The 22,224-nt window shown below is 63.1% G+C and overlaps 1 protein-coding gene across 7 annotated transcripts in view; it reads left to right on the top strand.

Annotated features, from left to right (window-relative positions):
* The window catches only part of OSBPL5 (oxysterol binding protein like 5), a 53,526-nt gene that overhangs the window by 26,153 nt on the left and 5,149 nt on the right, over positions 1-22,224 (top strand). For 6 of the 7 annotated variants that reach the window (XM_027579872.2, XM_027579873.2, XM_027579874.2 and 3 more), the window contains exons 2-17: positions 3,157-3,313; positions 5,504-5,586; positions 10,303-10,383; positions 10,669-10,770; positions 11,760-11,963; positions 12,624-12,708; positions 14,396-14,567; positions 14,823-15,018; positions 16,140-16,324; positions 16,937-17,018; positions 18,288-18,386; positions 18,747-18,843; positions 19,497-19,595; positions 21,292-21,389; positions 21,788-21,877; positions 21,976-22,112. In XM_027579872.2, coding sequence (XP_027435673.2) covers positions 3,178-3,313; positions 5,504-5,586; positions 10,303-10,383; positions 10,669-10,770; positions 11,760-11,963; positions 12,624-12,708; positions 14,396-14,567; positions 14,823-15,018; positions 16,140-16,324; positions 16,937-17,018; positions 18,288-18,386; positions 18,747-18,843; positions 19,497-19,595; positions 21,292-21,389; positions 21,788-21,877; positions 21,976-22,112 — 1,946 coding nt within the window. In that variant the 5' untranslated portion in view covers positions 3,157-3,177. Of the gene's footprint in view, positions 1-3,156; positions 3,314-5,503; positions 5,587-10,302; positions 10,384-10,668; positions 10,771-11,759; positions 11,964-12,623; positions 12,709-14,395; positions 14,568-14,822; positions 15,019-16,139; positions 16,325-16,936; positions 17,019-18,287; positions 18,387-18,746; positions 18,844-19,496; positions 19,596-21,291; positions 21,390-21,787; positions 21,878-21,975; positions 22,113-22,224 lie in introns of those variants that run through there. The other variant, XM_027579875.2, reaches the window with a different exon arrangement.

Genomic DNA, 22,224 nt, shown 5'->3' on the forward strand with positions numbered 1-22,224 from the left:
GGATGGATGGCGGATGGATGGTGGATGGATGGATGGTGGATGGATGGATGGGTGGATGGATGGATGGTGGATGGATGGATGGTGGATGGATGGTGGATGGATGGATGGTGGATGGATGGATGGATGGTGGATGGATGGTGGATGGATGGATGGTGGATGGATGGTGGATGGATGGATGGTGGATGGATGGTGGATGGATGGATGGTGGATGGATGGCGGATGGATGGATGGATGGTGGATGGATGGATGGTGGATGGATGGCGGATGGATGGATGGATGGTGGATGGATGGATGGTGGATGGATGGTGGATGGATGGTGGATGGATGGATGGTGGATGGATGGTGGATGGATGGATAGTGGATGGATGGATGGTGGATGGATGGTGGATGGATGGATGGTGGATGGATGGTGGATGGATGGATGGTGGTTGGATGGTGGTTGGATGGATGGTGGATGGATGGATGGTGGATGGATGGTGGATGGATGGCGGGATGGATGGATGGATGGTAGATGGATGGATGGTGATGGATGGTGGATGGATGGTGGATGGATGGTGGATGGATGGATGGATGGATGGATGGATGGTGGATGGATGGATGGTGGATGGATGGCGGATGGATGGATGGATGGTGGATGGATGGATGGTGGATGGATGGTGGATGGATGGTGGATGGATGGATGGTGGATGGATGGTGGATGGATGGATGGTGGATGGATGGATGGTGGATGGATGGTGGATGGATGGATGGTGGATGGATGGTGATGGATGGATGGTGGACGGATGGTGGATGGATGGATGGTGGATGGATGGTGGATGGATGGATGGATGGTAGATGGATGGATGTGGATGGATGGATGGATGGATGGTGGATGGATGGTGGATGGATGGATGGTGGATGGATGGATGGATGGATGGATGGATGGATGGTGGATGGGTGGATGGTGGATGGTGGATGGATGGTGGATGGATGGATGGTGGATGGATGGTGGATGGAAGGGAGAGAAGAGAGGTGGTGTGGATGGGGATGGATGGAGGGATTGTATACGGGCAAGTGAACGGATGGATAAATAGTTGAGTGGATGATGGGGACGTTGGGTAGATGGAGAGATAGCTAAGTGGGAGGGATAGGTAGGCGGATGGATGGTGGGAAGGGAAGGAGGGAGGGTGGTGTAGACGGGTAGATGCACGGCTGGATGGATGGGTGGGTGGAGGGGAGGGAGGGAGGGAAGGAGGATGGGGTACATGGGCGGATGGTGGAGCTCACAGACCAGAGTTCCATGGCCGCTAGCAGTGCTGGGAGAAGGCACGCGATAGGGTCTGAGAAGGCAGCCAGGATCCTCGCGGCCCTCCCCACTGTGCCCTGGGTGGAGCCGGCGCAGACAGGCCAGCGGGGGAGCCGAGCCGATCTCAGGCAGTGTGGGCAAGACTTAGCCCCTAGGGGAGGCGAGGCTGCAGGTGAGGGCGGCCTGCCTGTGCCTTCAGCCCTCCTCGCTCGCCTGGGGGCCCCTCCAGGTCCAGTTCACGTCTGACTCACCCGGCGGGCTGCAGGCGGCCGCGGACGCTGACGAGCATGGCTGGCCTAGCAGTGGGTTTGCTGGAAACCAAGCCGAGGCCGTGGGAGTGCCGGCTGGGAGCCAGGCTCTGCAGTCAGTCCCAGGTGGCTCAAGCACGGGCATTGCCACTTAGTAGCTGCATGACCGTGGGCCAGGATCCCAACCTCTCTGAAACCAGTTTCCCCATCGGTAAAAGCTAACAAGCTTAGCCAGGTGACAAGGTTAGGAAGGGAGGGGCTGGACGGGCTGGGAGCCCCTCACTCTGACCCCAGGCAGGGGGCACAGAGGAGGGTCTTGGGTTGCCACGGAGGCCCGGGGGGGGGCCCCCTGCCCACCCCGAAGCCCCGCCCAGTCCCACTCTCCCACCCTGTCACAGCCAGAAAGGCTCTGTGTGTCCCAGCCCCACCCTGGAGGGCCCAGGGCCTTGGGAAGAAATGGGGCCTTTGTCCTGGGCTTGGCTGGAAGCCATGGGCCCACGCAGGGAGGCGGCCCACAGCCCCAGACCCGGAGGAGAGGTGGCTCCGTGGGCCTTTCCGGAGCGGGCCCTAGGGAGTGGACAGAGCACGGGACCAGGAGCCTGAGTCCCTGTCTGCCACCACCCCCAGGCCGTGACCACAGGGAAAGGCCTTCAGCTCCCCGAGCCTCGATTTCCTCATCTGTAACATGGGCTGACGGCTCTGGGGACTTATGTCACTGGTCACCTGCTTGCGCCAGGCCTGGGGGGACCGGGCTGCAAGGGGGCAGGGATCCAGGAGGAGGCCCAGGCCCGCTCGTGAGCGGTGGGCTGTGTGGGCTAGGCCTGGGGCAGGAAGGAAGCCCATTCAGGAGTGCCCAGGGCTCGGGCAGAGTGTGAATCGGGGCACACCTGGCTTTAAGCACACCTGTGTCTCTCTCCGAGTGAAGCTGTTGGGGCGCTAGCAGCAGAGACCCCCGAGGAGGAGCCGAAGCAGAGGGAGGACAGACCGAGGGGGTGTGGGGGGCAGGGTCTCAGGGCAGCGGGGTCTGGTCCCAGGCCAGCTGCCCCTGGTGCTCTGGGCACCATCCACTCTCTCTAGGCAGCTCTCGGCCACCCCCACCACCCCCCCCCCCCCCCCCGTGTGCGTCAGCGGCCATCTCCCCACCTAGAGCTGTCACCAGGGAGGGAAGTTCTGGTGGCCGGGCATGGGTCAGTGGCACGTCTCAGGTTCACGTGGCCATGGCCAGGGTTGACAGAGCCAATTTAGTGCTGGGCCTGGGGGCGGGGTGTTTCCAGAGAGAGGTGCCTGCCACACCCACGAGGGGCTACACTTGCGCAGGGCTGGTCTGGGCGGAGCTTCCGACCCGGGCTTGGGTGCAGTCCTCCCTCGAGGGCCCTCGGAAGCCCGGGCACGGCCTTCCCTGCGCTGACCACACCCCCGCTGGTCCGCAGGCCCCCCAGGCCCTCCTCATCTGTTTCTGAGACGTCCCAAGTGAGGGCCTGACTATAAGACGGGGTGACCCCTGCCACTGACCCCCGACCTGTGAAGTGCCTCTCGCCAGGGTGGGTGGGAAGCTGCCCGCCGGCCCCTAGGGCCGCCCCTGCTCTCCACGTGGGTGTGACCGCGTCTCTTCCTTCCCTCCAGAAGCCTCCCAGCGCCCAGGCCATGAAGGAGGAGGCCTTTCTCCGCCGCCGCTTTTCACTGTGTCCGCCTTCCGCCACCCCCCAGAAAGTCGACCCCCGGAAACTCAGCCGGAACCTGCTCTTCGGTGGAGAGAATGAGCTCTACCCCCTCAGCCCAGGTCAGTGCCGGCATGGGCTGGGGCGGCCACCGGGACCTGGGTCCCCCCGGCTCTGTGACCTCGGGCAGGTCCATTCCCCTCTCTGGGCTATCCTGGCTGTAGGTGGGCGACAGCCTTGCTCAGCTAACCGCCGCCCAGGTGCTGGTGCTGTGCAGTATGAACAAAGCGCTAGCAGGGCATTGAAGCCCTGGGACCTGTGGGGCCAGGTGACAGCCTTTTGGCCGTGGAGGTCAGCAGGGGGCTCCCTCGCCCGGGCTCTGGGGGCAGCTGGTCGTTGGAGAGGCAGTGTGGTGGGGCAGTCCCAAACCTAGCCTCTCAGGGCAGGCCGCCTAAGTCCCAGCCCCACTTCTGCTGGCTGGGTGACCCTGGGCCAGGGGCAGGACCTCTCGGGGCTCGGCGGTTTCCTCATCTGTAAAATGGGGATATTAGTACCTCCTCCTAGCTGCAAAGGAGTCCCGGGCTCTGAGAGGGAACAGTCCAGACCGGGAGTGGGGGGCTCTCATGCCTCTGGTGGATAAAGCACTGAGCCCACAGGGCACAGGGTCCCCTGCACCTGCTGGTGCCTTCCCGGTTCCAGGTGCTCCCTGTGCCGTCACCTAATTCCTCACTGGCCGCCCAGCAGAGTCTAAGCTGAGCGCTCCCTGCGTGTCTGTGACTCCTGCCCCCAGAGCGGCCTGCCTTTCCTCCTGTGTCCTGGGAGACCTCACCTCCTCCAGCCCGCCTGCCCCTCGCCTGCTGCCTGCCTTGGGAGGGAGGACAGAGATGCCCGAGCCCTTCCCAGCTGCAGTGTCTGTCCTGCACCTGGAGACTCCAGCAGAGCCTCAGACCGACACACTGTCAGGACTTGGGGGGCTTCTGGGGACCTCCCACCCAAAATCTCACAAGCAGATATGGAAACAGGCCACGTGGCATGCGCCTCGTCAGGTGACATGGGCCAGGGGCACGGGACGCCTGGGGAAATACATCCGACCTCCGTCTCTGCTGCCGCGTCTTCTCAGGAGCAGGGGGAGGGAAAGGATAGTCTCAGGGGGCAGCCAGGCTCAGGGGTCTTTGGTCCCCAGGGCGGCTGGCCCATGCAGTGCAGGACCCAGCAGGTAGGGACCTGCTCCAGGAGGAGAGGGGTGTCAGGTCCTGGGGGCAGGGGTGAGGAAGGGGGTATGGACGGAGGAGACGAACCGGTGCCCGCCTCCGACTGCCACAGGCCCCTGGTCCTCCCAGGCCAGCAGGCGGCACCCACACAGAGGTGACAGCTGCAGGACAAGCCCCCAAGACAGGGGCCTGGAGGGAAGTGCAGAAAGCCGCCTGCTCACCCCCAAGCCTGGGCGTTGGGTGTCGGGGCACAGGGAGCTTTGCGGATGCAGAAGCGGAGGCAGCAAGGAGGCCTCCCCGGCTGGGGCAGGAAGTCTGTGGCCCCTGGAGTGGCCGCCGTTCCGGGGCCTTTCCTGCCCCAGGGGAACCTGGGTCCCCGAGGACGGAATCATTTCCTCAGGCTGGCTTCTCTGCAGAGCACGATGCTCCACCCCCAGCCCCCCAGCCCCTTCCCAGGGCTGTGGAGAGTGGGTGTGCAGAGCCCCCGCCAGGGCTGGCTCTGTGGGCACCTGTCCTCACTGCCCCGCCAGGATGATCCCCCCTTTCCCAGTGTGGGGACCCGGCAGTAAGCTGTAAGGTCTGAGCCCAGCCCTCGTCCCCCTGCCCGTAAACCTGAGCTTTGGCAACCCTCTTCAAAATAGATGGAGCTAGGGAAGGGTGACTGTTTCCCCCCAGACTGAATCCAGACACCTGCCAGGTCGGGGTACAGGGACCGTGTCCGGCTACCTCCCTCCGAGAGCCCAGCTCCCAGAGGGTCAGGGCGGGAGGGAAGGCTAGCCGTGGTCCGGGCACCCTGAACCCGCCAGGTGCCTCAGAACCTGGACATCGCAGTCTTCCTCTGAAAGCGGGGTGCCTGGCCTTATGGGACCCCAAAAGACATGCTGCACCAGCGCCTCCAGGTGCCTGGGCTCCTCCTACAGGTCGTGGGAGCTGGGCCTCCACTCCTGGGTCCCTCCCTGTAGGGACCCTGGCTGGTGTTGTTAGATCTCTCAGCTGGTGTCCTGCCCTGCCCAGGAGGGCCGTGTCTCACTCGGGGCGGCCAGCCGGAGGGACCAGCCCTCCTGCCGTGCCCTGGTCCCCACTCTGGCCCCTCTCTTGCAGGGAAGGACACAGAGCCCAATGGCCCATCGCTGCCGAGGGATGAAGGGCCCCCGACGCCAGGCTCTGCCACAAAGGGGCCACCGGTAAGAGCCTGGCCATGGGAGGACACTCAGGGACAGGGAGTCTGCCCAGGGGACAAGGGAAGGTAGCTTGGGGGGAGGAACGGGGCACCGGGCCTAGCCTGCCACCCCCAGCCCGCATGTGCCAGGAGGGGCAGCTCTGAACCCCGCGTCTGGGGAGGCTGGGACGACAGACAGAGTCACAAACAGTGCTTGTTAGTTGGTTTATTGGAGCCCCCTTCTGGGCATAACACAGTCCAGGGAGGCTGGGGACTGGAGAAGGCTGTGGGCTGCTCGGTGGCATTTAGGGACAGGAAACACTGTAAGAGGAGGCCTTGGAGTCCTTCTGTTGTAGGGAAACCACCGAGGGTTGAGCCTTCCCTCCCTCTGCCTTTGCCTTGCTGTTCCCTCCACCAGGTGCGCCCCTCTGCAGAGGGGTGCTGAGTTCTGGAAATGCACACACACCCCCCACCCCCACCCCCTGCGTGCTTCCCAGACCAGCCCCTCTTGGCTCCGGCCCGGCTGTGCCACTCCAGGCAGAACCTGGGTCCCGGGAGGGTGCCGAGGCCCCGGGCACCGCCTGCAGGGTTTTAGGCACACCCTTCTGTTCCCCAGAGGGTCTCAGGCCGGGGCAGCCGTGGCCCCTACACACTGACGGAGGTTGGTGGCTCTGGGTTCTGGCAGTGGGGCTGGGGAGCAGCGCAGACAGACCCCAGGTTCACCCCCTGCCCAGCCACCTGCCGCCCCCCGTGTGATCCCGAGCGACGGCCTCACTCTTCCGGGACTTCATGCCCTCGTCCATCAAAGGAGGGCTTGCTGTGGTTCTCACGGTCTGTCCCGTGTCTGCCTCACAGGCGGAAAAGAAACCAAACCTTTGGTGGGTACCCCCCACTCTGGAGCCTGCATTTCCTTTTTCCCTTCTTGGGCCCCAGGGCTGCCAACTGCTGCAGGAGCAACCAGAGCATATTTATTTACTGACTTATTTTTATTTAATTATTATTTTTTTCTTTCTTCATTGCAGTAAAATGGACATGCCTCAAATTTACTGACCTATCCGTCTCTAAGTGCACAGCTCAGGGGTAGTAAGCACATTACCACTGTGGTGCAGCTGTCCTCCATCCATGACCAGAACGTTCTATCTCCCCAGTCAAAATTCTGTCTCATGAGACACCGACCCCCATCCCTCCCCCGGCCCCGGCGCCCACCGTCCACTCTCTGGTCCCTGTGAATCTGGAGACTAAGGACCTCGTGTCGGGAATCCTGCAGTATTTGTCCTTTCATGACTGGCTTATTTCACTCAGCATCACGTCCCCCAGGTCCATCCACACTGTGGCAGGTGTCAGCGTGTCCTGCCTTTTTTAAGACTGAGGAATATTCGTTGCCTGGATGGACCACATTTTGTTGATCCATTCATCCGTCAGTTGGCACTTGGATTTTACTTATTTTTTCAAGATACAAGCTTCTGGCATAAAAACGCCAAAAACATAGTTGTGTCCTTCTACAACCCAATATAACATACAAACACCGTCACAAACATGTACTTGGTTCGAACTTCAGATCCCATCCATTCGGTAATTAGGTCTGAGTGGCACCTGAGCTGCACGCAGGGCCGTGGGCGCAGGGGGAGGGCGTGAGGAGAGTGCGGTGTCCTGGGGGGGGAAAACCGCTCCAGACAAAACGAGTTAAACCTGCAACACGTCAGAGCCCGGGGGCGGGGGGAGAAAGCTCCATACACCCCCAGATTCCTAAGGGCGACTTGGGGCTGCTTTGAGAGACCCAGCCTGGGAAAAGACACAAGCTAATAGAGGTGCTGTATTTTTTGTGCAGTGAAATTCGGATATTCTAAAACCAGCCTTTTTAAGTGCCCAGTTCAAGGGCATTCAGTGCGTTTGCCGTGCCGTGCAACTACCACCTCTGTCTAGTTCCAGAACATTCCCGTCCCCCAGCCCGAAACCCCGTCAGAGCCTTCCCCGCCCCCTTACCAGCCCCGTGGCCCTGACGCCACCTCCCGTGTCCGTGGACTTGCCAGTTCTGCACATTTCGTGGCGATGGAATCGTGCAACGTGTTCTGAGAGTCAACCCGTGTCGTGGCATGTAGCCGTGCCCTGGTCCTGTTTAGGGCTGAGTCATATCCCAGGGGTGGATGGCCCACCCCTGGCTGGTCCATTCACCTGCTGGTGGGCATCTGGGCTGTCTTCATTCTTCAGCTCCGGTGACCGTGTTGGAGCCCCTAAGAGCTCCCGGGATTGTGGGCCAGGTGGTCACTCCGGGGTCACGTGGAATTCACAAGCATTTTGTATTTAACTTCTTGAGGAGCTGCCAGACTCCCCCCCACAGCGTCTGCACCATTTTACGACCCCACCGGCAACAAGGGAGGGCTCCCCTTTCTCACAACCGCACCACGCTTAGATTCTCTGGGTCTTTCCTTAATCGCTGTTGTAGTGGGTCCCAGTGGGTATGCGGTGGTGTCTCTCTGTGGTTCTGATTTGTGTGTCCCTAATGACTGATGATCTGTGCGTGTGCCTCTCGACCATCATAGGACTCCTTTGGAGAAACGTCTGTTCAGGTCCTCTGCTCATCTTTGAATTGTGTTGTTTGTCCTTGTTGTTGGGTTGTAAGAGCTCTTTATATATGCTAGACACCAGATCCTTGTCAGGTGTGATTGCAAAGGCAGCTCCTGTTCTGTAGGTCGTCCTAAACGGCTTCTGGAAGTCACTTTCAGAGGTTGTGTGTTTGTGGTCAGACGCTGGGGGTCCTGGCTCTGAGCCGTGCTTCTCGAGTGTGAGTGCGCTGTGTTATCCCGCTGTGTCTTGATATGCAGCAGCGTGCAGGAGGGCGCCGAGGGACCCAGGCTGGCCAGGGTCCCCGGGTGCCCCTGAGGACAGAAGAGCTGGCGGGCAGGGCTGCAGTGACCGGAGCCCGAGTGGCCTTGCGGCACTGAGGCCCACAGGGATGCAGGGCACAGACGCTCCATCCTGCCTCCAGGCCCCCAGGTCCCCAGGCCCCGAGCACACCTGGAGGGGAGCTGGGCCTCAGGTTCACTCACTCACTCACTCATTCACTCACGCAAGATGCTTACCAGGCTCCCCGCTGCCGTGCCTGGGGTGTGCTGGGATGTCCCTGCCCTGGGCGGGCGTTGTAGACGACAAGCATCCTGGTCCTCGTGACTGTCATCACAGGACGTGCTAGGTGGCCAAGGGCAGGTGTAACGTCCTCAGGTCCGAGGCCAGCAGGGCCGGGGGGCTGTCTTCCCCCTGGGGAGTGGCTGGGTGGGGCCTGAGGAGGGAGCAGGGGCTTCCCCGCTCCAGGGAAGAGCATTCCGGGCTGGGGGCACAGCCTGTGTGAAGGGGGCTGGGGCACCCCCCAGGAGGACCTCCGGGAGCACCTTTGTGGGTCAGCCCCGGCCCCCGGAGACCTGCCACCGGACAGCGTCTGGCCTACACTCTGCTTCAGCTCCAAGTCTGCTTCTAGAGCAGAGTCCCCACCGCAGCCGCATCCCTCCTGCGGTGTCCCAGCTCGGCGCCTCGTGAGCTGTGTGACCCCGGGCAGGTTCTGAGCCTCTCTGAGCCACAGTTTTCCCATCTGCGGGATGTGGAGGATGAGAGTGAGCCCCGGCTGTGGCAGCTCTGGGGCTCATGGGTGGCCTGCCTCTCCTTTCCACCCCCAGTGCCCGACGCCGTGCCTGGCACATGGCGCTGTGGGGACGACCGGCCTGCCGGACGATGTGAATCCCAGCCCTGCCGCTTCCTGGCTCGCAGCCTCGGGGAGCTGCTTACCCTCTCTGGGCCTCAGTTCCCCATTCAGTCAAATGGGACAATGACTGGGCCCGTGCCTCCTGCAGGCCGTGGGGCTCAGGCTACCGGGCCTTCCTCCCTTGCCTGGGGGCTCAGGGCGGCGCTGGCGATAACCCCCCGGGCACGCCGCCCAGAGAGCAGGGCCGGGTGGGCCGACTCTTTCTGGAAAGGACCGAGGGCGAGTCTGAGAGCAAGTCTTCGCGGTCACCCAGGCTCTGTCTCAAGTACTCACGCTGCCGTCACAGAAAAGGGAGCCACGAATCATACGATTTTCATGTCTCACAAAATACTATTCTTTTGACTTTTTTTTTCAACCATTTAAAAATGCAGAACTATTCCGAGCTCACAGGCTGAACAGAAACAGGTGGAGGGCAGGATTCAGGCCATCCTTTGCTCTGCCCTGCCTCTAGCCCCTTAGTCCTGCTTCCTCTCCTGGCTACCCTTACCACCCCCAGGCCTCAGTTTCCCCATCTGTTAAAGGACCACGGCCCCTTCCAGCCCCAGACCCCTGATTGCTGCTCTTCGGTCCACAGAGCGCGTCCAGCCCTGTCCTCGGTCCATCTGGCTCCCCGCAGCCATGGGCAGGCCCCGGAGAGCGTCCGGGCATGGGACCTGTACTCAGCAGCAACCAGGGCACCGGGGAGGAGAGTCCGCACTGCAGTGTGGCCCCCCCGCCCAGAGGCTGGGCACATGGCTGGGGCTGGGGTGGACGCTTCCCGGGCACTTCTGAGCTCCCGCCCACATGCTGTGCTTGGCTACCCCGAGTCCTCCATTCCTGTACCCCCCCCCCCCCGGCCTTGCTGGAGAGCCGAACAGAGGGTGTTGCGCGGTGAGGGACAGGAGCACCCTTCTCAGATCTCAAGCCCCGCCGGCCGCCCCCCAGGCCTCCGCAGCCCCAGACTGCACACTGAGGCCCTTCTGCCCCCCACTTGAGTCTCTCTTGCAGGCAGAATACAGGCTGTACAATGGGTCCGACAAGGAATGTATGTCCCCAACAGCCAAGGTCACCAAGAAGGAAGCTCTCAAGGTGCGCATGGGCCCAGGAAGGGGACACAAGTATGTCATGTGCCAGAGGAATGGGCCGGTGAGGTCCACCACGCCCCAGCCTGCCAAAGGGAGGGGGCAGGCCACATCCTGGCCACCTCCCGCCCCCCCCCCCGCCCCCACGTCCTCTCCTCTCTTCTCCCGGCCCCTGTCCTCACCACCCCCCACCCCGGGCTGGACCGTGGGGGCATGGCGGGTGGGAAGAGCCGGGGCAGGGGCCAGCCCAGGCCTTGTCCCTTGACCTGCCCGCTGGGTGCCCGGGGTCCAGGCACAGAAAGAGAACTACCGGCAGGAGAAGAAGCGAGCGACGAAGCAGCTGTTCAGCGCCCTGACGGACCCCAGCGTGGTCATCATGGCTGACAGCCTCAAGGTAAGCGGGGCAGGCAGGTGTGTTTCCCGGCTTGGCCACCTCCGCGGTCAGGAGGCAGTTTGGCGTCTTTGGGACTGTGATCCGTATCAGTGTCCTGCGGCGGGCCCTGACCAAGGACCACGAACTGGGGGCTTCGGGACCCACTGTCCCCCCAGTTCTGGAGGCCAGCGCCTGACATCGAGCTGTGGGCAGGGCCCCCGGCCTCCGGAGGCGCTAAGGGGGGACACTTCCTGCTCCTCCAGCTTCTGGGGGCCCCGGGCTTCCCTGGGCTACTGGACGCGCCCCTCCACCCTCTGCCTTCGCGTGGCCCCTGTGTGTCTGTGTCCACATGTCACCCCACTTCAATGTGGCCTCATCTTCACCTCCTTAAATCTGCAGAGATCCTCTGTCCAGTTGAGGTGGGGGTCCCTGGCCCGTAGATGGGGTCCCGGGATGCGCACGGAGCCCTGAGCTGGGGCACGGAGTGGGGGAGGCTGCACTCTGCCTTCTCAGGTTGGGGTTCAGACTTCACTGAGCCCCGGGGACTTGTCTCCATGCTCCCCGTGGTGGAGGGAAAGCTGCCGAATCCCAGGGTTGCCTCAGACCCCAAGCAGGACAGGCCTATCAGCACCTGGTCATCTGCCGAGGCCCTGGGCCCCCGTGGGCTCCTTTCCTCCCCCCCACAAAATTACGGATGAGAAATGAGGTACAAGAGTGAATTTTTTTCTTTGGAATGAGAAGAGAAATGACAGGTTTCACGATTTGCAGAGCTGACGACAGTCACATCTGTGGCTGGCTCCTCCCAGGACCCCGGGAGGGCCTTGACCCTGGCCTTGAGCCTCCCCAGTCAATCCGTTCCTGGCTTCAGTGCATGTCTCTGGATCCGCTGTCATTTATGTGCTCCTTGTACCAGCTAAAAGAGGACTCTGCCCGCCACCCAGCGCCGCCCCCACACTGTCCAGGTGCCCCTAGGGTGTCGGCCTCCCCGACAGCGGCGCCCCTCCCCGCAGATCCGGGGAACCCTGAAGAGCTGGACCAAACTGTGGTGCGTGCTGAAGCCGGGGGTACTGCTCATCTACAAGACGCCCAAGGTGGGCCAGTGGGTGGGCACGGTCCTGCTGCACTGCTGTGAGCTCATCGAGCGGCCCTCCAAGAAGGACGGCTTCTGCTTCAAGCTCTTCCACCCGCTGGACCAGTCCGTCTGGGCCGTGAAGGTACGGGTCGGGCCCCGGGGGCGGGGTGAGGCCTGTGAACAGCGTGCGGGAGGCAGGCACTGGGGGGCGACCAGGAGGCGAAACTCGGGGTTCCGGGTGGGCCCACCACCACCCAGCTGCAGGGGGCCGTGGGGCGGGTCTCTCGGGGGCTGGGGATCAGATATGGTCCCTGGCCCCCCCGGGTGGATCCTCAGTGGGGCTGAGGGACGGGGCCGTGTGAGCAGCTGCTCCCAGCCCGGACCTCCCCGACCCAGCCTCCTAACGGGAGCTGCCCGGCCCAGGACCAACGGGAGTCAGGTTACCAGATGAAATCCAGAATGTCCAGTTAAATTAGGATTCCAGACACACACACCGAATAGTTCTTTTTAGTATAAGTATGTCCCAAATATTGCATGGGCTATACCCCTACTGGACAAAGCCGTATTCTTTCTTGAGATTTGAATTTAAGTGGGCATCTTGAACGTGCGTGTGCTGGTTCCGGCCGGGCTAAAACGGGGAGTTCCGGAGCTAGAGAGCCGTGGACGGAGCCACCAGCTCCCTCTCCTCTCTTGCTGCCAGGTGCCTGGAGGGCCTGCAGCCACGTGTGTGTCAGTGGGGGTTTGCGTGAGTCCGCGTGACCTGGGTGTCCTCGGACGTGACGCCGGGTCTCTGTCTCCCCAGGGCCCCAAGGGCGAGAGTGTGGGCTCCATCACGCAGCCCCTCCCCAGCAGCTACCTGATCTTCAGGGCCGCCTCTGAGTCGGACGGTGAGTCCCCGCCTGCCCTGCGGGTCTCCCTGGTGACCCCGCACGACGTGGGTGCCCTGGCCCACTTACAAACCGGTGCACATGACCACTATCAGTCCCTTCCACTGCCCCCCAAGAGAGGAGATGGCCAGATGCCACGGGACAAGTCTGGGCTCGGGCCAGGCAGGCCTGCCTCTTGCTAGTACCTCCCTGAGCCTCAGTTTCCCCAAAGTAAACCATGAATAGTAGCGCCCGGCTCCCCACTTGTCAGGACAACCTGATGACCTGATTTAAAGTCTGCAGATCACAGCTACTGTGTGCCAAGCGCTTGCCGGGCACCCCTGAATCGGTGGGTTTGGCCGTTACCATCTACATGTAATATATGACAAAAACGGCGCCCCGGCCACCTGCCAGCAAGGAGGGGGCCAGGCCTGGGTGGGGATCCCAAGTGCCCCAGATGCGGCGCACGCTGTTGGAGCGCCCTCCAGTGGCTGCCTCGGGTAAATGCGGCTGCCCGCTTCCAGGCCCTCGGCGCCCAGAGCCTGGGGCTGGTGGCCTGCCTGCTGGTGCCACACCACCCCCTGGTGGACAGACGCCACATCCACGCTCCAGGAGGGACCGCCCGTGCTCTGGGTGCCCGCAGTCTCGTGGAGAGAAGATCAGCTGTCAGACGAGGCCGATGGGGCTGAGGCATGAGCTGGGCCATGAGCAGGGAGGGAGGGCCCACAGACCCTGTGGGTATGAGGGTGGGCTTCCTGGAGGGTGAGGAGGGGGCTTCAAGGGATGCAGAGCATTCAGGGTGTCTAGTCCCTCGTGGTAACCACGAGGCGTGCCCCTGCAGGCCCTGCTCTTGTCACCCCCTCCTCTGCCCCACGAACATTCAGCCCAGGCGGGGCCTGCGGTGAAACCCTGTAGAACCAGGGCCACCATCCCTGCAAACACTCGCCTCCCCGTGCCAGGCCCCAGCCGTGCTCCCCAGAAGAACACTTCATGGGGCAACGCCTCTGAGTGGAGGGGCCGCCATTAGTAATCACACTGGGACATCGGGGGCCACCCTGGTGGACACGTGTCCCCAAAGCTGCTAACACCCCCAGGGACAAGGAGGTGGTGCTGGTCGAACCCCCTGGCAGCCTCCACCGGGAAGGCAGCAGGGATGGGAGGGTTCAGCCGGCTCTGCCTTGGGGTCGCCCACTGCCCTCCTGGTCCATCCACTCTCCACCCTCTGGAGCTGCCTCCCTCAGGCCCTGGCCAGCCCTCCCTCCACGACGCTGCAGCCCCCTCCCCAGCCTGCCACCCACCCTCCGGGTCTGTGCTGCAGGCCCGCGGAGCAGCCCCCCGCCGTGCCCCCTGAGACCCGTGGCAGGCGGTTCTCATGACGTAGGGCCCTCCTCCCCCACTCCATATACAGAAGCTACAGGTGTCCGGCTTGGAACTGAGGCTCTGAGTCTTGCTAAGGTGTGACCTTGAGGGAGTGCCGTGAGCATCCTCTGAAGGGCATCTTCCTCCAGGCACGCATCTCTTCCTGACTCGGGCCTGCTGGCTAAGGCCTTCTCCTTGTTCACATCTGCCCCCCCCCCCACTCACATGCATGCACACCGACACGGCAGCAGTGCCTGTGCCCCAGGAGGATGGGGAAGGGACAGGGGTGTCTCTGGCGTAGGGGGGCCTCCCCGGGCTTGCAGTGGGCTCACCCCGTGCCGCCCTGCAGGCCGCTGCTGGCTGGACGCCCTGGAGCTGGCCCTGCGATGCTCCAGCCTCCTGCGACTCAGCACGTGCAAGCAGGGCCGTGACGGGGAGCCCGGATCCTCGCCAGACGCATCACCCCCCTCACTGTATGGGCTGCCCCCCTCGGCCACCATCCATGACCAGGATCTGTGCCCGTGAGCAGGGGCGTGGTGGGCAAGGGTTGGCCCCTCCCAGAAGCCCAGGTCTCCTTCCTGCTGGGGACCCCCAGGACCCTGGCTGTCTCTGGGACTAATATGTGGTCTCCTTGTGTGTGGGCGGGAGGGCCAAGCACCGTGGAGTCTGGCCACCCGAACCTCAGATCAGGAGGCAGGCCTCCTTCACTCCCCAGGGGCGGGGGCGCTCGGGCCGCGCCTCTGACCGGGGACCCACGGCGCCAACTGCCCCTCCAGGCTGAACGGGTCCTCCCTGGAGAACGACGCTTTCTCAGACAAGTCGGAGAGAGAGAACGCCGAGGAGTCGGAAAACGAGATTCAGGACCACAGCGGGAAGACCAACGAGAGCGGGAGCGCCTGGTCAGAGACCCTGGAGGGCCCCGTGCCAAGGGGGACCACGTACGTGGAGCAGGTCCACGAGGAGTTTGGGGAGGTGAGAGCCCGCCCCCCTGGGGAGCTGGGTGTCCCCCTGTACCTCACCGGCCTCCCTGAAGCAGACAGAGGCTGCAGAGCCTGGCCGGCCCCTTGGGTGGTGGGGGGAGCCTGTAGCACCCCGGGGACTGGGGGAGCAGATCAGGGTGGCCACAACTCAGGGAGCACAGGTGGTCCGTGAGGGCCCGGCTGAGGGTGTTGGGAAAGCCACTGGGGGGGGGTTAGGCGGGGACCCCTGGGGTCCAGGTGAGGCCTTCAGAAGGCCGAGGGGCGGAGGTAGAAGCCCCGGGCCTGCTAGGGAGGAGCGGTTCCCCAGAGGCCTTGGTCCCAGGTAGCCGTGGAGAAGGGCCAGGTTGGGGGTTCAGGACACATGGGAGGTGGAAGGACGGGTCCCAGTTCACCTCTGACAGCACCGTGGGGCTGGCAGCTGGGAGTAGGGACGGGCCCGTGATGGGGGGAAATGGTGCCCGTGAGGGGCAAGGGGCAGAGAGCGGGCAGCCCGAGGGGCCCTTCAGAGGCTGAGCACAGACAAGGCTCGGCTCCACAGGGGAACCTTGGGAGACCCGGCAGGAGACCTCAGGACAGGCGTGCAGGCACAGAGAGGCAAAGCAACTTGTTGAAGGCGGCCCAGCAGGGTGGTGATGGATACCGCTCCTCCCTGGGGGTGGCTGCCGTTGGGCCACAAACACAGACAGCCCTGAGTTCACATCCCACCTCTGCCTCATGCCAGCTCTGTGAGCTTGGGCAAGTCAGCTGTCCCCTCTGTGAGGCAGGGGCGCCCACGGTGTGGGTGCCCAGGGGCCACTGCAAAAGGAGGAGGCCTAGGGAGCAGGAAGGGGGTGCACGGGCAGCCCGGACACCCCCTGCCTCCTGTGCCCGAATCCAGCTCCGGGCCTCCTCAGGAGCCGGCCTGGGCCCGCACAGGCCCCTCCGGGCGGGCATGGGACCCTTGCCGAGGGCGGGCAGGGGTCAGACAGGGCGGGACTGGCTGGCCGGGCAGCGGGGGCCGGGCCGCGGAGGGCGCCTCCTGGTAGCTAGAGCCAGCCGCCGCTGTCCCACCCCGCCTGGCGGCTCCCCGGGCGGCACGGAGCTGGGGCCCGACCGCAGCCCCTCTGCCAGCAGCTGGGCCAGGCGTCCCAGGTAGAGACTGTGTCGGAAGAGAACAAGAGTCTCATGTGGGTCTTGCTGAGGCAGCTGCGGCCGGGCATGGACCTGTCCCGCGTGGTGCTGCCCACGTTCGTCCTAGAGCCCCGCTCATTCCTCGACAAACTCTCTGACTACTACTGCCACGCCGACCTGCTGTCCAGGTGAGCGAGCGGCGGGTGCCCCACGCACCTGTGCACACCACAGACCCCAGCCTCCCTCGGCCCCTGCCCGCCCCCCTGCCCCCGCCACGGATGTTTCCGAAGGGGCCCTGGGGCCCCGGGCTGGGCTCCGTCCATGGTCCCTTTGCTGGCTCAGCCTGCTAGTGGGCCCAGTCTCCAAGATGAGGAGCAGCTCATGGGGGGGCGGGCAGCTGTGTGTCAGGTCAGGGCCCCCGCCATCAAAGGTGAGTGTGGGGCAGCCCCCAGCACCTTCTAGCGTCCTGAGTTCTGGGCCCTGGCCTCGGTGCCCTCAAGCTGAAGCCCGAAGGCTGGAAAGGCTGGAAAGAGCCCGTGCAGAGGAGCTCCCAGACGCCTTCCTGAAGGCAGAGCCACCCTGCCAGCCCTGAACCAGCGACGCCCTGTCTGCCCAGGCCCTCTGGTTAGGTGGAGAATTCGGGTCCCTGTGGGAGGGTGGGAGACTCCCCACGGCCCCGGGGCTGGGCAGGACAGGAGGGGCCCAGGTGACAGCGGGTGGAGGGCAGGATAGAGGGAGCACAGGGAAGGGGGTGGCCGGGGACCCGGCCCGGAATGAGTCACTCTCCCATGCTGTCCCAGGGCTGCTCTGGAGGGGGATGCCTACAGCCGCATCAAGCTGGTGCTACGGTGGTACCTGTCTGGTTTCTACAAGAAGCCCAAGGTAAGAGCGGAGGCGCAGCGTGCCGTCCCCCCGGCCCCATACCTCCCTGCCCCTCGGAGAGCCTGGGGCCACCCTGACCCCACATGGTCCCCACTGTGGCCCCCGGTCCTCAGAGATGGGGGCAGCACCCTGACCTACCACCCAGGGACCTCCTAGCCAGGCCAGGCCCACAGGGGTGGTCCCAGTTCCCTGCAGGGCCCAAGTGGGACTTCCATACCCCAGAGAAACAGCGACCACACACAGCGGTGCTGGGAAAGGGGCTCTCGACCCTGCACCTGGAGGAGCCCCTGGGACCTGTGGTTTTCATGGTGTGTCTTGTAGTCATAGAAACCTTTTTGAGAACCCGAAACTCAGGCTCTGCTGAGCACAGGGTGCTGGGGGGAGGGGGGAGGTAGTGACAGGAGGGTCCCGCAGCCCCGCCCCCTCCCCTGGCTGCTGGGGCGCCCGGGGTTCCGCGCCGTGTGAGTGTGAAAGCATCATTCTGTTTCCACTTCACCGTGCATGTGGGGAACTAAGGCCCGGGGGGCGGGCAGGGGTGGGCGAGCGACGGGCCCAGAGTCACACTTAGGCCCGAGCGCAGACGCGGCTCACAAGGGCAGCGGCAGGTGTCCTCCCCGGGCATCTGCAGGCACTGAGTGCTCACAGAGCCTCGTCTCCACGGGGAAGCGCGCACACACACACAACACGCATACACGCAGCTGGAAGTGATGCACCTGGTGGGTGGCATGAAGGGTCAGCCGGCTGCTCCCGACCAGATCAGGGGGTCTGAGCCCCAGAAGGAGGGCTCTCCTGAGTGGGGATGAACTTGGGCCGTTTGGGGAGCAAAAAGGTGGTGAGTGGGGCTGAAGGGGAGGCAGGGGACAGGGGAGCAGACCTGTGGGATTTGGGATTTTATGAAACGGTCAGTAGAAGCCACCGGGGCCTTGAGCAGATTGTGCACCAGTTCCGTCCAAAGTCCAGGGACAGCACGACCTGGGGAGGGTCTCAGGTCCCCCTGGGAGCCAAGAACCGGACAGGACATCTCATAGGCTGCCCCTCGGAATGTGAACCATGGGCAAAGCATGTTCTCCCCAGAGCACAGTGGGGTGCAGTCCCCAGGTGCTGGTGGCAAACCAGGCCCTCCCGTCTAGAGACTGCCTCCCTGTGGGCTCCTGGGGGTGTGGGCAGTGGGCAGCCAGTCCCCCACATTGCCCCTTGGTCCACACCCCATCCCATGTGGGTCCGTGGCCCACCCATTCCTCACATGAGCTTTCCATTCGTTGCTTGCAGGGGATCAAGAAGCCCTACAACCCCATCCTGGGGGAGACCTTCCGCTGCTGCTGGTTCCATCCCCAGACCAACAGCCACACCTTCTACATAGCGGAGCAGGCAAGGCCCCCGCCGCCCCCAGGCTGGACACCAGGCTCCTCGGCGGGCAGAGTCTGAGCCCTGTGCGCGTTCCGGGTGCCCCCCCCCAGCCCATCAGGATTCCCCCAGGAGATGCAGGGCCAGCACTGTGACAGCAGGAAGGGTTTCCTTGGGTGGGGTCCGTACATCTCATCCCCCCGGATGGCTGCCAGGCCCACGACTCAGTGTCCGCTTCCCTAGGCAGCAGGCGTGAGAGTGGGAATGGCCCCACGCCGAGCGGCCCGGAGGGACGAGGTGGGGCAGCGGGAAGGGGGCTTCTCATCAGGGAGCCGGGCCCCCTCCCCCCCCCGGGGCCATTCCAGAGCGCCTCTCTGCCCACAGGTGTCCCACCACCCTCCCGTGTCCGCCTTCCACGTCAGCAACCGGAAGGACGGCTTCTGCATTAGCGGCAGCATCGCGGCTAAGTCCCGGTTTTACGGTGAGTGGGGGGCGGGCCTCCCCTGGGATCTCCCGGGGCCTGGGGGAGATGGGGGGGGACTGGGCCCCCAGATGCGGTGGCCAGGTTTATCTCCCTCCACACCTGTCCGGGTCAGGGACCTGGAGCCAGGCAGAGCCTGCGGGCCCCCCACCCCTGGGCCATAGGGAGGGCACCGCTTGTGGGTGAGAGCAGGCGCCACAAGCCGCGTGTGGCTTTTAGATTGATCCAAAGTAAGACACCGCTGCGCAGTTGGCCCGGCCACATCACACGTGCTGTGTGGCCATGCGTGATTAGTGGTCCCTGTGTCAGCACAGAGCGGAACAGTTCCGGGGCCACGGAAGTTCCGTGGTGGGGGGTTGACAATCAGAGCAGGGTTTGCATGTAGCCTCCAGCCTCAGAAGCCCTCCCTGGGAGCCAAGCCTTGTCCGCCCTGCGTCGGGGCGCTTTTCCAGAATCTGAATTTCAGGGAGGTGAGGTGACCCACAGCTTAGGTGAGAGGCCCAGCTGCCCATGGTCACCTGGCTGGAGGGACCGGGGATGCTTTGCACCTGCTAGAAGGGAGCTCAGACCGTGTGACTTAGGGGGTGGGCCCCCAGGTCCTGAGGTCCCGCGTCTGCTCACTGGTCCCACCCACCACCCCCCCATCTCTCCAGGGAACTCGCTGTCGGCCCTGCTGGACGGCAAGGCCACACTCACCTTCCTGAACCTGGCAGAGGACTACACCCTCACCATGCCCTACGCCCACTGTAAAGGTGAGAGGCCCCCCCGCCCCCCAGGAGGGCAGAGCCCCGGCCGGCGCGGGGGCGCTCTTGTCCTTGTTTGTTGAGCTTTCCCCCTGGCTCTTTGATGACTTCCTAGCCCGGAAAGTTGTCTCACAAAATGTTTTCAACTTGAAGCGCCCACTTCCTGTCACAGACCGCAAACCAGATCTGCTTCTTAAGAGTGGTTTTGTCATTGTTTCTAGAACTTTCCAGTAAAAGAAACATAAGCCTCTCTTTTTTTTAAGACTAAAATTGACAGGTTTCCAATCCGGATCCAAGAGGGCGGGTGTCTGGTAACCCACTGGCCTGACAGCTGAACCGTCTCCCCCCTCCCCCCTTGCTTCCCCCCTCACCACCCCCAACCCTGGAGGGAAAGCCCCTTTGTAAACAACACTGCTCTGGGCTGTGGTTACTCTTCCTTAGCCACTTCACACACACACACAGTCAGAGTAAGGTAACACTAACCAGCCCTCCCCCCAAGAGGCTGTGGCTGCAAACAGCCTTTTGGGGATTGCTTTGTCCTAAGCATACCCCGCTGGGATTTGCAAACTCGGCAGGAATAATCCCCCTCCAGGATCACACCACCAGGCAGATACCCACTTCCTTTTTGTTTTGTTTCATCTTCCTTTTGCTCCCAGTTGCTTTTGTAATTTCATTTTGTAGGTAATTATGGAAATGCAGTATTTACCTGGATCCAAAGTTCGAAACTACAAAAGCAGGTGTAGTCAGAGAAAGCTGGCATCTCTCTCCTCTCTCTCTCTCTCTCTCTCTCTCTCTCTCTCTCTCTCTCTCGATCCCCGCACCCCCTGCCCTCCAGCTGCCTCTCCCACTTGGTGCGAGCATCCTGGATGGCTCCCCAGGCAAGCCGCACGCAGGAGCGCGGGGCTCCCGTCCTGTGCACTGGTGGGATCTGGGGGCACTCCCAGCCCTTCTGCTTGTCTTTTTTATGTTTTCACTTTATCCCACACGTCTAAGTGTTTTATAATACACACAGCTCTCCTCTTTAGTTAGATTAAATCCTCCACATGGCAAGAAACAGAAGATTCGTTCTTTCTTTCATTAACTAAAAAATACTTGTATTAGGGATGCCTGGGTGGCTCAGTCGGTTAAGCATCTGCCTTCAGCTCAGGTCATGATCCCGGGGTCCTGGGATCGAGTCCCGCATCTGGCTCCCTGCTCGGTGGGGAGTCTGCTTCTCCCTTTGCCCCTCCCCCCTGCTCTTGTGCTCTCTCTCTGTCAAATAAATAGATGAGTGTAATCTGAAATAAATATGTATAATGCATGTATTAGTTTAAACAAACACGCCGGGCCAGTCCTGGGCGCAGCAGCGAGCAGGGAAGATGGAGGAGCCCACCTTGGGGCCCGAACTACAGAGCAAATGACAGATGGTAACGAGCGTCTCATGGGGGCAGTGGGGCCCCTGGGAGCCTGGAAAGGGCATCCTGGAGGAAGGAACCTGCCAAGGGTGGGACAGTCCCCGGACGGAGCAACTCTCAGGGGCAGAGGGTCACTGAGGAAACATGCGTGGGCCGGGTTCTGCCTCCCGCCCCCACCAGCTCTTCTCTGTCCCAGGGACTCTGCCCTCGGGGGCTCCTGTCCTCCTCCCCAGGCTCTGACACTGGCCTCCTCAGGGTCAGCGGTGCTGTGTGGGTACGCAGTGCCAGGACTGAGCAGGAGACTGTTTCAGGGATCCTGTATGGCACCATGACCATGGAGCTGGGCGGGAGAGTGACCATCGAGTGTGAGAAGACCAACTTTCAAGCTGAGCTGGAATTCAAGCTCAAGGTAGCACTAGCTGCAGCACACCCCAGGGATGGTTTCTGGAGCAGGTACACTCAGGAGGGGGCAGCTCTTGGCATCTCCATAGCACAGCCAGGGCCCAGAGAGAGGAAGGGGCTCCTGCAGGCCACACAGCAGAGCCAGGACAGGCCCAGACCCCTTCCCAGCCACGGGGCACACAGGCCTCATAGGCCCCCTGCATCCCTGAGCTCAGGCTGAGGCGCTGGGCGAGTGTGGCAGCCTCCAGCTTTGGGTCCCAGCCTAGCCGGCCTCCCACGTCCCGGGGGCTGAGAGCTGGCACCTCATGAGGAAGGGGCCTCCTCCTCCCTGGCTCACTGCGGGGCGCCAGGGTGCTGGGGAGGCCACCGGCCCCTCACCAGCCCTGTCTCGGGGTGTCCCCACAGCCTTTCTTTGGGGGCAGCACCAGCATCAACCAGATCTCGGGGAAGATCACGTCAGGGGAGGAGGTCGTGGCACGTCTCAGCGGGCACTGGGTAAGAGCTGCCGTCCGGGACAGGCAGAGGTGGGCCCACGGGCATAGGAATAGCTGCGGGGCCAACCCCTCTGTTCCTGCCTGGGCCATCTGGGGCAGGACCGAGAAGTGTTCCTCAAGGAGGAGGGCCGAGGAAGCATGGAGCTCTTCTGGAACCCAAGCGGGGAAGTCCGGGGGCAGAGGCTGAAGAGGCACACGGTGCTGTTGGAAGACCAGACAGAGCTGGAGTCGGAGAGGTGAGGCGCCCGCGGGCACCCGCCGGACCCCTGGACCCAGGCCTGGTGTGGATGGGCAGGGTTGCCGTGCAGTGAGCATGAGCTGGGGTGTCCCTGGCAGGGAGGGGGGACC

This window comes from Zalophus californianus, chromosome 11 (genome assembly GCF_009762305.2).
Source record: "Zalophus californianus isolate mZalCal1 chromosome 11, mZalCal1.pri.v2, whole genome shotgun sequence".
NCBI lineage: Eukaryota > Metazoa > Chordata > Mammalia > Carnivora > Otariidae > Zalophus > Zalophus californianus.